Below are 11,930 nucleotides of genomic sequence, written 5' to 3'. Positions count from 1 at the left end.
AACATGAACTAATAATGAACTGCACTTATACAGAATTTATTATTCTTTGTTAATATTAATTTCAGCATTTACTAATACTTTATTAACATTAGTAAATGCACTGTTAACTAACATGAACAAACAATGAACAGCTTTATTTTTTATTAACTTTAACAAAGATTAACAAATACAGTAACGCATGTATTGCTCATGGTTAGTTCATGTTAGTTACATTAACTAATGTTAACTAATGAACCTTATTGTAAAGTGTTGCCTTATTGTACTATCAATAATTCATAACTCAAATAATTCTGTTTTCTGAAAATGACATCAGCCTTTTTTACAATCTGAAATTTAATAGTCCTTTGAGCAGACATTATATAGCAGGTCAATACACAACACATCCTCAATTTGTCTTGTAGAAAAGAACGAGGGAGCCATCCTCAGCTCTCAGGTGAGGGTACCACGAAAACAACAGAACAGAAGCCTTTGCACCTTTCCCTCAGTCCAGGTTTAAGGGCGTGGCTCCAATTAAAAACGAATATTTACACCAACAATGTGTACAACATGGAACTGATAAAATAATGATACAGAGAAAAAAATTACACTTTGTACAAAAATAGATAATTCTCTTAAAATGCATCTCTTTTGTGTTTTGATAACTTGTCCTGTGATGAACCGGTGTCTCACACAGTCACAGGGAACAGATTTAGAGAAAGATGTCTGATTGAAGATGTGCCTGGCTCCTGATGGTCTAACAAACCCTGTTTGATGACCCAAGCGGTTTACATGTATTTACCACAGCAAGGAGCTTTTAGTTCTTGTTTGCACATTCAAAATATGCTGGTTTTAGAGAAATGAAAGGCCAAAGACGTCCAATGACAGCACAAACAAAAGTTCACTGATCTTCCCTGACGGCTGATCAGCCAAAAACATGACCGCTATAATTTTAGGTTCTGTATAGCAATCATAGACAGTCTATGCTGTTTGTTTGCATATTAGACTGAATACTTTGTTGTCATTTTGCTATGAGGCCTGGCGTAATAGACTTTTGGCAGAACGTTTAGTCTAAATCAGCAGGTCTTCTGCATGTCTGCTAATGACAATTCCTTAAATTGCTGCTACACAGCTCACATACTCCCCGAATTCCAATAATAATTACAGTAGTCAACATTTGAAGCGGATCAAAAAAGTTCATCAAAGTTGTCCTAAGACAAGAACGTTTTTGTTCAAAATTCATGTGTAACTTTGATGAAAGGTTTCGATCCACTTCAAATGTTGACTACTGTATTTTAAATTCATCGTCATCATGAAAACACTGCTTCAGATTGGCTCAATCTGCAACTGAGGTTTGATGGGTCAGTACAAATGGTATGAATCTGTAATTAATTATCAACATTTACAGTTTCTTCCTTATGATACAGATAAGACACTGCACGACAGAACCAAAAACACAAGAAAATGGGGAATTTTGCATCAACCTGAGGCGCAGAAATGGTTATTTTGCAATGTTTGCCAAGCATTTTATGAAAACCCAACTCTTAAACTGTAATGGCAAATGAGTGCAGCTGCAATGTCACAACTCTTCCAATAGGGGACAGACGTAGCACTTCTTAAACCTCGTGATTCCCTGAGGCCAGACTATCATCTGGATTCCTTTAACTCGTTGCATATTTTCAAATCACAAACGCCCACTTGCTGGAAATTATCAGATGATATATAAGCATTATTGAAAATCTTTGGAAATACTTAATACATATTTATGCTGAATTATAGTGGCAAAACATCATGAAAAAGTTTTTTTTTTTTTTACACAATTCTAACAATGAATCATTGCATTTTCATCCAGCGTGATTTCAGCCAGGAGTACACCTGCTTTTCATTCTTTTTTAGACCATTCTGTTATTCACAGGCCCATTTATCTCCCAAAAAGAAAAGGACAAATTGCGTGCAGTTTCTTCCTCATGAAGATGGACTTTCAGCATCCTGACGTATGACAATACCACTTGAAAGAAGCATTTTATAAGTGCCTGAAAAATAAACGAATGTGGTCCTTTTAACACTGTTAACACTGAACTCTGTGCTACAGTTTGAGCAAGAGCTTCTAATGGCAGATACAGTGATGTGTTCCTTAAGGACAGCTGCATGAAGAAGTGCATCTGAGGTATTTTTTTTAATCCTCTCATGAAATTTGACAATTCACAGCAAAATGATTGTGAGTTCAGAGATGAGGTGGTTTGGCTGTGTACTCAATGGAAAGCAGAGGTAGACCTCTGTAAGGCAGAAGAAATGCGAAACCATAAAAATAAAAAAAACTCCAGCACTTTGTGAGACTTCCCAAACGTGCATGCAAACCAGGAAAAACTCACTTAATCCATCCTGTATGGTATTCCGCAATGAACAGTTACTCAGTATTTTGTGGATTGCGCAATGTTTTCTGAAGAAACGCCAAGGTAGAATTACTCTTGGATCAGTCCTCTCCTGTGAGATCAGCGATGTGTCCTGTCCGGCCTCCTGTGGTGTTCTATACATAAGCTGCACCCTCTGTCAGAGGGGCGGAGATGAAAAGAAATCATTCCCTCATGTCATTTGGTGTGGCGCCTCCAGCATTTCCATTAGAAAAGTGTCGATGGGAGTGTCCCCGATTAACTTGAAAAAGAAGAGATGTTCGAGACACTTCAGGCCGATGGAGCGCAGGGCAGGCAGACGCAGTAACAGCTTGGCAAATCTGTTCATGAAACAATGGATGTCAATGTTTGGATTAGCACAGTGTAATACTTAAAGGATTAGTTCACCCAAAAATGAAAATTCTGTCATTAATTACTCGCCTTCACGTCGTTCCAAACCCGTAAGACTTTCGTTTACCTTCTAAACACAAATTAAGATCTTTTTAATGAAATCTGAGAGCTTTTTGTCCCTCCATTCACAGCTAGTCAACTCTGCTTCAAAAAGTTCATAAAGAGATCGTAAAACTTATCCACATGAATTGGGTGAATTTTGAATGAATTTTTTGAAACATGAATTTTCTGAAGAGACACGATCACTGTATATGATGAATTGATTTAATTTAGGCTTTTATTCACATTTAAATATCCATCAACTCACACATCAGTTGTGGTAAACGGAAGCTCAAGCATGTTCATTTGACGTTCATTCTTGTGTGTTAACACGCTTGAGCTTCCGCAAGAACCAATGACGTTTTTTCCCGCGAGTCAAGCAGGTTCGGTTGAGCTTCTGTTTATGTTCGCTGATCAATGTTTACATGCGAATAAAAGCTTAAATTAAATCTGTCCATCACATAAAGCGATCGAGTCTTTTCAGAAAATTTGGACTAAACCGCTCAATTCATATGGATTAGTTTTACGATCTCTTTATGAACTTTTTGAAACGTCAAAATGGTGGTTGCGTAGCTGTTACATGATGGTTCAAAATTCAGCAGCCAGATTGTAAACAGGAACTAAGAAAAGGGATCATATCTCCTCTGTACTTGCTTCATTGCATTGGCTACCAATAAAATTTAGAGTCGACTTTAAGATCCTTCTTTTCGCATACAAGGCACTGACTGCACAATTTGGCCCTGGATTATATTTGTGATTTTATTAGGCCATACACAGCCTCTAGGTCACTAAGATCTTGTGATCAGTTACTTTTATCGGTCCCACGTTCTTGTTGTAAAATTTAAGGTGATCAAGCTTTCTCTGTAGTCGCCCCAAAGCTCTGGAACAGTCTACCTTTGAACATTAGGGCCTCTCTATCTCTGGATGCTTTTAAATCTAGTTTAAAGTCTTATTTTTATTCTCTATAGCATTCGAGTGATGCTGTTATGTCTATACATTTTGATTGATTTTGATACTTGATTTTTATCTCCATTTCTGTCTTTTTTTTCCTGCTCCTTTTCTCTCTTAAATTCTGATTTATATTTTCATTGTATTGTTAAGCAATTTGGATCAACAACGGTTGTGTTAAATTTGTGCTCTATAAATAAAACTTGACAACTATCATTGGAGGGACATGTAAGCTCTCAGATTTCATCAAAAAGATCTTTATTTGTGTTTCCGAAGATGAATGGAAGTCTTATGGGTTTGGAATGACATGAGGGTGAATAATTAAGGGCAGAATTTTCATTTTTGGGTGAACCTTTAAACTGTTTTCTTAAAATGTTAAGTTAAATTAAAGAAACTATCGTTCAAAAGTTTGAGGTCAGTGTTTTTATTTAATTTTTTATTCACCAAGGACACATTAAATTGATCAAATGTGACTGTAAAGACATGTATAATGTAACAAAAGATAAATGCTATTCTATTCATCCAAAAATCCTGAATGTATCATGTTTACCCCCCCAAAAAATTAATCAGCACAACTGTTTTCAATGCTGATAATAATAAGAAATGTTTCTAGAGCACATAATCAGCATAATAGAATGATTGGTAACACTTTACTTAAATCCTTTATGTATAATGCATTATAAAAGTATTTTTTAAAATTATATAATTTTATAATTATGCTTTTTAATGCACCTAATAATGCATTTTATGATCTCATGAATAATTGTAACTACCGTTATGCCTTTAGAAAGTATAATGCATTAAAAGACAAACCAATTTCAGATGTAACCACGAATCTTCAAATATTATAATCCATTTAAATAATGGTAAACCGTTATTTTAAATTGTAATAATATTTTGCAATATTAATTTTTTTATTGTATAAATAAATGCAGCCTTAATTAGTATAACAGTTTTTTTTTAAAAAACATGACAAAATCTTACTGCTCAAAAACGTCTTAACAGTATTGTAAAATATATATTTTGTAAAAACAAAATAAGCAAAATTGACTTTTACTCTAAGTAAAATTGGTTGTGAAAATGAAATGAACATGCACATGAAAAATATATCATGCTCACTCTGAATCTTTAGGTTTAGGGGTAGGGTTAGTGTAAGGGGATAGAATATACAGTTTGTACGGTAAAAACCATTACGTCTGTGAAGAGTCCCCTGTGTGTGCGTGCATGCATGTGTGTGTGTGGTTGTGTGTGTGTGTGTGTACCTCCCAGGCTGATCGGGGTATTTGTGTTTACAGTAGGCCTCTAGAGAAGCATACACTCTTTCCCTTAATGCCTCCACCTCTGATGGATTAGACAGTCCTTTTGAATCTAAGAGTTGATAAAAACACAAAATCCACAATTTATTGTGAACTACCTAAGATAAAGTCATATTTACACACAGCTTACCTAAGAAATTGAATGTAAGGATAAACCTTGCCTGATACACAGCAAAACAAAGTCATGTTAAAGGAATAGTTCACTTAAAAATGAAAAGTCTGTCATCATTTACTCACCCTCAAGTTGTTTCAAACCTGTATGAATTTCTTTCTTCTGCTGAACACAAAATAATATATTTTGAAGAATGTCGGTTACCAAACAGTTGATGGACCCCATTGACTTCCATAGTATTTTTTTTTCCTATAATGGAAGTCAATGGGGTCCATCAACTGTCTGGTTACCGACATTCATGACAGAATTTAAATTTTTAATGTAGCCTGTGGGCTGGGTTAGGATTGGGATCCTTTAGCTCACTCTCTTTCCCTGACTCTTTACTTTCATGTTTAATCACGTTACTAATTTGGGGGTGGAGCAGATATTTAGTAAACCACTTAACGTGATGGAAGCAGGCTTATATATAGACACCTGGGGTCCTTAGACCAGGACCGTGTAAATTTACTGCTGGGTTTGGTGTGGTGAATCAGTGATTCAGGGGCTGTGTTTGAGTGTTCAGGTACGTTCAAAAGCCTTTTTCCTTGTTTGTCGTTTTCACTGGGGTTAAGTATACAAAGCGACTGTTTGTTTTAATAGTGAGCAGATGAGCCGACGCTGACTGAGCCGCGGTGCAACATTGTTTCCCTGTGAGACCGTGAATGGGCGAGTGAATTATGGCAAAGTAATGCCATACTACTTCCGCGTTTAACAAGCGTTGACTGGATACTGTGATTGCAGTGGGATGTTTACATCTAATTTAGTGCTTTCTATGCACTGTTAATGCTACAACAGGTATGTTTAATTTCCCTTCACTGTTTTAACTAACATGTATATAGGAGTGTATTTGTTTTGTATGCTTAGTATAGTACAGTTCAATGCAATATTGACCATCTTTGTTTATGAGGTTATTTTATCATGTAATGTGTGAAGACTACGTCTAAAACGTGAGTTGTATTGAACGTGAATCATGATCAAACAAATATTCTTAATGGTGTGATTGTGCTTACAGACTTGTACAGCTACACCTGAGTTGCTGGCTGCTGTTCTCCATATTGTGTGATTTGATTGTGTGGTGCTGCTTATAGTATAGATTATTCTATTTTCATTTCTTTTGCTGTTGTTTGTTTTCCTCTAGCCTTTTGGCAATATGTTATTGTATGTGAGTGTATGAATTGTATGTCACAGGCTAGAGTGGTTTTATTTACTTTTTTTTTATTATTTGTATTTCATTTATTCCCAATTCTTTTGTTGTTAGTTTATTTTTTTTATTTTTTTGTAAACTGCCTCTGTGTGGGTGGAGCCAGGGTAGTGCAAGAGACTTCACTGTAAAGTGGGTTTTTGTTCTTCTTTTCCTTTTTTTTTTCTCTTAAGACATTTGCAGTGCTGTGAAGTGTGAACCTTAATGTCTCTTAACCATACTTATTAGTGCTGTGAGTTTGCAGTGTGTAGACATTGAGCTCTAGTGTGTACTACTTACAAGGCTCTGTCCCTCCGTCCACGGGTGGTAGTGAGAACTTAGCCTTCTCTTAGTGCTTTCTCAAACCACTCTACTGGCTCCCATGCTGATGGTCTGTTGACTTCTAGTTAGATTTATTTTGTTTGATTTATTTTTGTTTTCTTTCAAGGCCAACCAACACCTTCAACTATTTATCAATAAATATTGTATTTTTATACTTTTCTACGAACCTGTGTTTGTACATTTTATTGGGGCAGAGTTCCCCTTGCTCTGACACTTATACCAGCTAAACTCAAGGGGTGGCGTAGTCAGTTGGGCAATAGGGGGCGCCACATCTTGGCGCAGTCGGCAGGGTTTAATTTTTTTTGAAGTGTTGTTGGTGGGTTGGCCATATTGAGCAACACCGTGTGTGTGTTTAAGTGTGTAGTGTGTGTGGAGAACAGCAGCTGGCAGCATGATGGATCCGGACGACGCCGGTGCAGGATTGGATGTGGAGCTACAGCAACTGCGGGAGCGTGTGGCCCAGCTCCAAGCTGAAAATGAGAGACTGTCAGGTGTACAAGGAAGTGATGCTGGCGGGAGTGGTTCCCTGCCAGTACGAAGAGAGCAGGCCGTATATTTGCCCAGAGAGAGGCGGTGCTCTAAATTCTCCGGCTCCGTAACAGCTGGGTCACTTTCTATTGAAGAGTGGAGTGAAGAAGCACAGAGTTGCATTAGGTCGAGGTACATGTCTGATTTGGAAAAAGCAATGTTTTTGTATGACCATTTAGAGGGCGAAGCCCGAAGTGAGATTAAATATCGACCCGTAGCTGTAAGAGAAAATCCTACCGAAATCATTTTAGTGTTAAAGGAGGTATATGGATGTTCTAAGTCATATGTATATTGGCAGCAGCGTTTCTTTGATAGAAAACAAAGAGAAAATGAGTCATTGTTTGAGTTTTCCCATGCATTAATGGAGCTTATGGAAAGGGTGAAACAATCTAAGGGGGATTCAATTACTAATCCGGACATAGTGTTAAGAGACCAATTTTGTGAGAATGTGCGAGATCATATGCTACGAAGGGAACTTAAAAGACTGGTACGGGCTAATGGGCGTTTGTCTCTCTTGGATGTAAGACGGGAGGCCACTAGATGGGTAGAGGAAGGACAGACAAGTCGTGACCGGAGTCACCGCGTACTGGGGCGTAGTAGCGAAACATCTTATATGTCTCAGTGTGACTCCACTGTTGCCCAACCCTCTGAAATGGCGGAGTTAAAGGAAATGGTTTTAAAGCAACAAGCTCAACTAGATATGTTGGTCCAACATTTGGGACAGTCTACTGGTAAACCTTACGCCCCTCAGTTAAATAGGGAAGGCCGTTTTAAACGTGCTCCTAATGGGCAGCCTATCTGTATAAGATGTGATCGACCTGGACATATAGCCCGGTATTGTCAGTCTGCTCCTTCTACCAATAGTAGACCTATTTCTCACACGTTATCAGATTCCATCAGTCAGCCAGCGCCCCTTGCAAGTAGTTCTAATAGCCAGCTGGGAAACTAGAACCCCCCAGTGTGCAGAGCCGCACACTGGGAGGGGAGGGTTCTGGCTCTGTATGTCCTTTTTTTCTTGGACAGTTAGTGGGGAAGTGCCCTGTGTTGAGTGTGGTTATGGGAGGTGTGGCAATCCCTTGTTTAATTGACACTGGATCAATGGTTACAACTGTAACTGAGAGTTTTTTTAGTAAGCATTTTAGTCATTTACAGAGGAAAGATTGCAAGTGGTTAGGCCTTAAAGCAGCTAATGGGCTAGATATACCTTACACTGGTTATATTGAGTTGGATGTGGTCGTTTTAGGACAGCGTATTCCGGGGAGGGGGATATTGATTGTCAGGGATCCACCAAATGGGGCCCTCCAAGATCGCAAGGTAGCTACCCCTGGGATATTGGGTATGAACGTACTTTCAGAGTGCTATAGGGTTCTCTTTGAGCAGCATGGTCCACAGCTCTTCCACTCCCCTCTAGTTAAGTCGGCGGCCCCAGCAGCTTTACGGGCCCTGCGACATTGTGAGATGGTCCAGACCCTCTTCAATGCCCCCAAGCCGTTTAAGGTTAAAGTCCAGGGGAAGTCTCCGGTATGTCTTAGGGCCGGTGCCCTGACTATGGTTCCAGTTACATGCCCTCAGCTGGAAACCGCTGAGTTCTTGCTTGAGCCGTTAAGTTTTGAAGATGGACAATTGCCGGAAGGTCTTCTGGTGTCTCCTACCCTGGTCTCTGCCAAAAAAGGCCTTTTGTATGCCCCTGTAGTCAATGTTGGTTGTACCGAAGTGTGGCTTTCTCCCCGTCGTGTCGTTGGGACTGTGCAAGCAGTGGTGGTGACTTCGGTTGGAAACAAATCTGTCGCCGTTGAGCCCTCGTGGGAAGAGTGTTGCGCCTATGTCTCTACCCAGGAGGCAATCACTTGTTCTAGTGTCCCTGAATCTGTTCTCCCTGACCTTGAGGGGCTGACTCCACAGCAGGTTGTCCAAGCCAAGACCCTCTTTGCCCGGTATGAAAGTATTTTCTCCAAGGGTGATGGAGATTTGGGATGTACCTCCCTGATTGCTCATGAGATTCCGTTGGTTGATGATGCCCCAGTCCGTCAGCCCTACCGACGAATTCCGCCCTCTCAGTATGAGACTGTGAAGGCACACATCCAACAGCTTTTAGAGAGCCAAGTTATAAGAGAAAGCAGCAGCCCGTATTCTTCTCCCATCGTCCTGGTAACAAAGAAAGATGGGAGTCTTCGTCTTTGTGTGGATTACCGGCAGTTGAATTCCAAGACCCGTCGTGACGCCTACCCTCTCCCCAGGATAGAAGAGTCCTTAGATGCCCTGTCTGGGGCAAGATGGTTTTCCACCCTTGATCTCGCAAGCGGGTATAACCAAGTCCCAGTGGCAGATAAAGATAAGTCGAAGACTGCCTTTTGCACCCCGTTTGGCCTCTTTGAGTTTAATAGGATGCCATTCGGGCTCTGCAATGCTCCAGGCACTTTCCAGCGCCTTATGGAGCGCATGTTTGGAGATTGCCGTCATAAATCCGTTCTCCTGTACCTTGATGATGTGATTGTATTCTCCACTACGGTGGAACAACATCTTGAGCGGCTGGGAGAAGTGTTTGCTCGCCTTCAAAATCAGAACCTGAAGGTCAAGTTGTCCAAGTGTCGATTCTTCCAGCATCAAGTGAGCTATTTGGGGCATGTGGTCTCTAATGAGGGGGTGGCTACTGACCCTGCAAAGATCGAGGTGGTAAAGGAGTGGCGGCGCCCAGGCCACCTGGCTGAATTGAGATCTTTTCTTGGCTTTGCAAGCTATTATCGGCGGTTCGTGGAAGGCTTCTCGAAGCTTTCAGCCCCATTGCACCATCTTGTGGGGAGGCTTGGTGGGCCACGGCGGAAGGGGAAGACTTCTTCAGTTCCTCTAACAACAGCGTGGGATGATGGTTGTGAAAATGCATTTCAGTCTTTGAAGGAGAGACTTACCTCTGCCCCAGTCTTGGCCTATGCTGACTTTAAAAAGCCCTTTATTGTGGAAGTAGATGCCAGCCATGGGGGTTTGGGGGCGGTTCTCTCTCAAGAGTATGATGGTAAGGTTCGCCCGATCGCCTTTGCTAGTCGAGGGTTGAAACCCAACGAGAGAAATATGGAGAATTATAGCTCCATGAAGCTTGAACTTCTCGCACTGAAATGGGCAGTGACAGAAAAGTATAGAGAATACCTGCTGGGGAATCATTTTACCATTCTGACAGATAATAATCCTCTGAGCCATCTGCAGACTGCCAAGCTGGGGGCAACTGAACAGCGGTGGGCTGCTCAACTTGCATCTTTTAACTTCACCATCAAGTACCGCCCAGGGAAGAACAACCAAAATGCTGATGCATTATCCAGGCAATACCTGGACCGTTTTGCTGTTGGGACAGACGTCCCATTGCTGGGAGCCCTGGCTGGGATGGGCCAGCCACCTGCCGCCGAGGGTCACTGTGGGGAAGTGGTGGCGCTGCCTGGCCGTACGCCTCAAGACCTACGCCTGCTGCAAGAGGCTGATCCAGTCATCGGGCCGGTACGTAAATACCATCAAGTAGGGCGACATCCAAGAGCTGAGGAGCGAGAGTTGCTGTCTCGCTCCAGCAGGGCACTGCTGCGTCAATGGAACCGCCTAGCTGAGAAGGAAGGGGTATTGTACCGCCTCATTCATTCCCCAGGTGGAGGCCCGGAGACACTCCAGCTGCTGCTCCCTCAGTGCTTGCAGGAAGAAGTCCTCCGTAGTGTCCATGATAATCAAGGGCACCAGGGCACCGAGAGGACTCTCCAGCTTCTGCGGAGCCGGTGCTTTTGGCCGAATATGACCAGGGATGCTGAAAGGTGGTGCCAACGATGTCAAAGGTGTGTACTGGGGAAGGCTGTCCAGCCCAAGGTTCGTGCCTACTGGGGCACACTGCAGGCTACCCATCCAAATGAGATCTTGGCTATTGACTTCACAGTTCTGGAACCTGCAAGTGATGGTCGGGAGAATGTTTTGATCTTGACCGATATCTTTACGAAGTACTCTCAAGCCTTTCCCACCAAGGACCAAAGGGCCTCCACTGTGGCCAACGTGTTGGTCCAGCAGTGGTTCCATCGTTTTGGCCCCCCAGCCCGTATCCATTCTGACCAGGGGCGGAACTTTGAAAGTATGCTGATTCAACAACTTTGTCAGATATATGGCATCCAGAAGAGTAGAACCACCCCGTACCACCCCCAAGGCAATGGACAGTGTGAAAGATTTAACCGTACCTTGCACGACCTGTTGCGCACCCTGCCGTCAGCCGAGAAACGACGCTGGCCCCACCATTTGCCACAGCTGACCTTTTCCTACAACACGACACCCCACCAGACTACCGGGCATACCCCATATTATCTCATGTTTGGTAACCACCCGAGATTACCCGTGGATTTCTTGCTTGGGACTGGAGCAGCAGTGCAGGACGCCGGCAACTTGGAGGACTGGATCCAGAAACATCAACAGAGTATGCGGATGACCCAGGAGCATGTCCGGCAGAGATCAGATGAGTTGATACATCGACGAAACCAGAGCCACAATGACAATGTGAATGACCCTGGACTTGAAGAGGGGAGGCTGGTGTACCTGCGTAACCATGTGCCTGGACGGAACAAGATCCAAGACCATTGGAACTCTGCTGTGTTTCGGGTACTACGGAGTCCCTTTGGGACTGGAACGGTATACAC

At 42.0% G+C, this 11,930-nt stretch overlaps 1 protein-coding gene across 2 annotated transcripts in view; it reads right to left on the bottom strand.

Moving 5' to 3' along the window:
* Positions 1-321: 321 nt before the first annotated feature.
* rxrab (retinoid x receptor, alpha b) overlaps positions 322-11,930 on the bottom strand; it is an 80,098-nt gene continuing 68,489 nt past the window's right edge. For both annotated transcript variants that reach the window (XM_081365305.1, XM_081365304.1), the window contains exons 10-11: positions 5,027-5,132; positions 322-2,707 (exon numbers count right to left, since the gene is read on the bottom strand). In XM_081365305.1, the coding sequence (XP_081221431.1) occupies positions 2,560-2,707; positions 5,027-5,132 (254 nt within the window). In that variant the 3' untranslated portion in view covers positions 322-2,559. The remainder of the gene's footprint in view (positions 2,708-5,026; positions 5,133-11,930) is intronic.

The sequence above is a fragment of the Scardinius erythrophthalmus genome, assembly GCF_964197995.2.
Source record: "Scardinius erythrophthalmus genome assembly, chromosome: 5".
In the NCBI taxonomy this organism is placed as follows: Eukaryota; Metazoa; Chordata; class Actinopteri; order Cypriniformes; family Leuciscidae; genus Scardinius; species Scardinius erythrophthalmus.
Note: the sequence above shows the minus strand (reverse complement) of the source record. Positions and strands in the feature narration are given on the sequence as shown.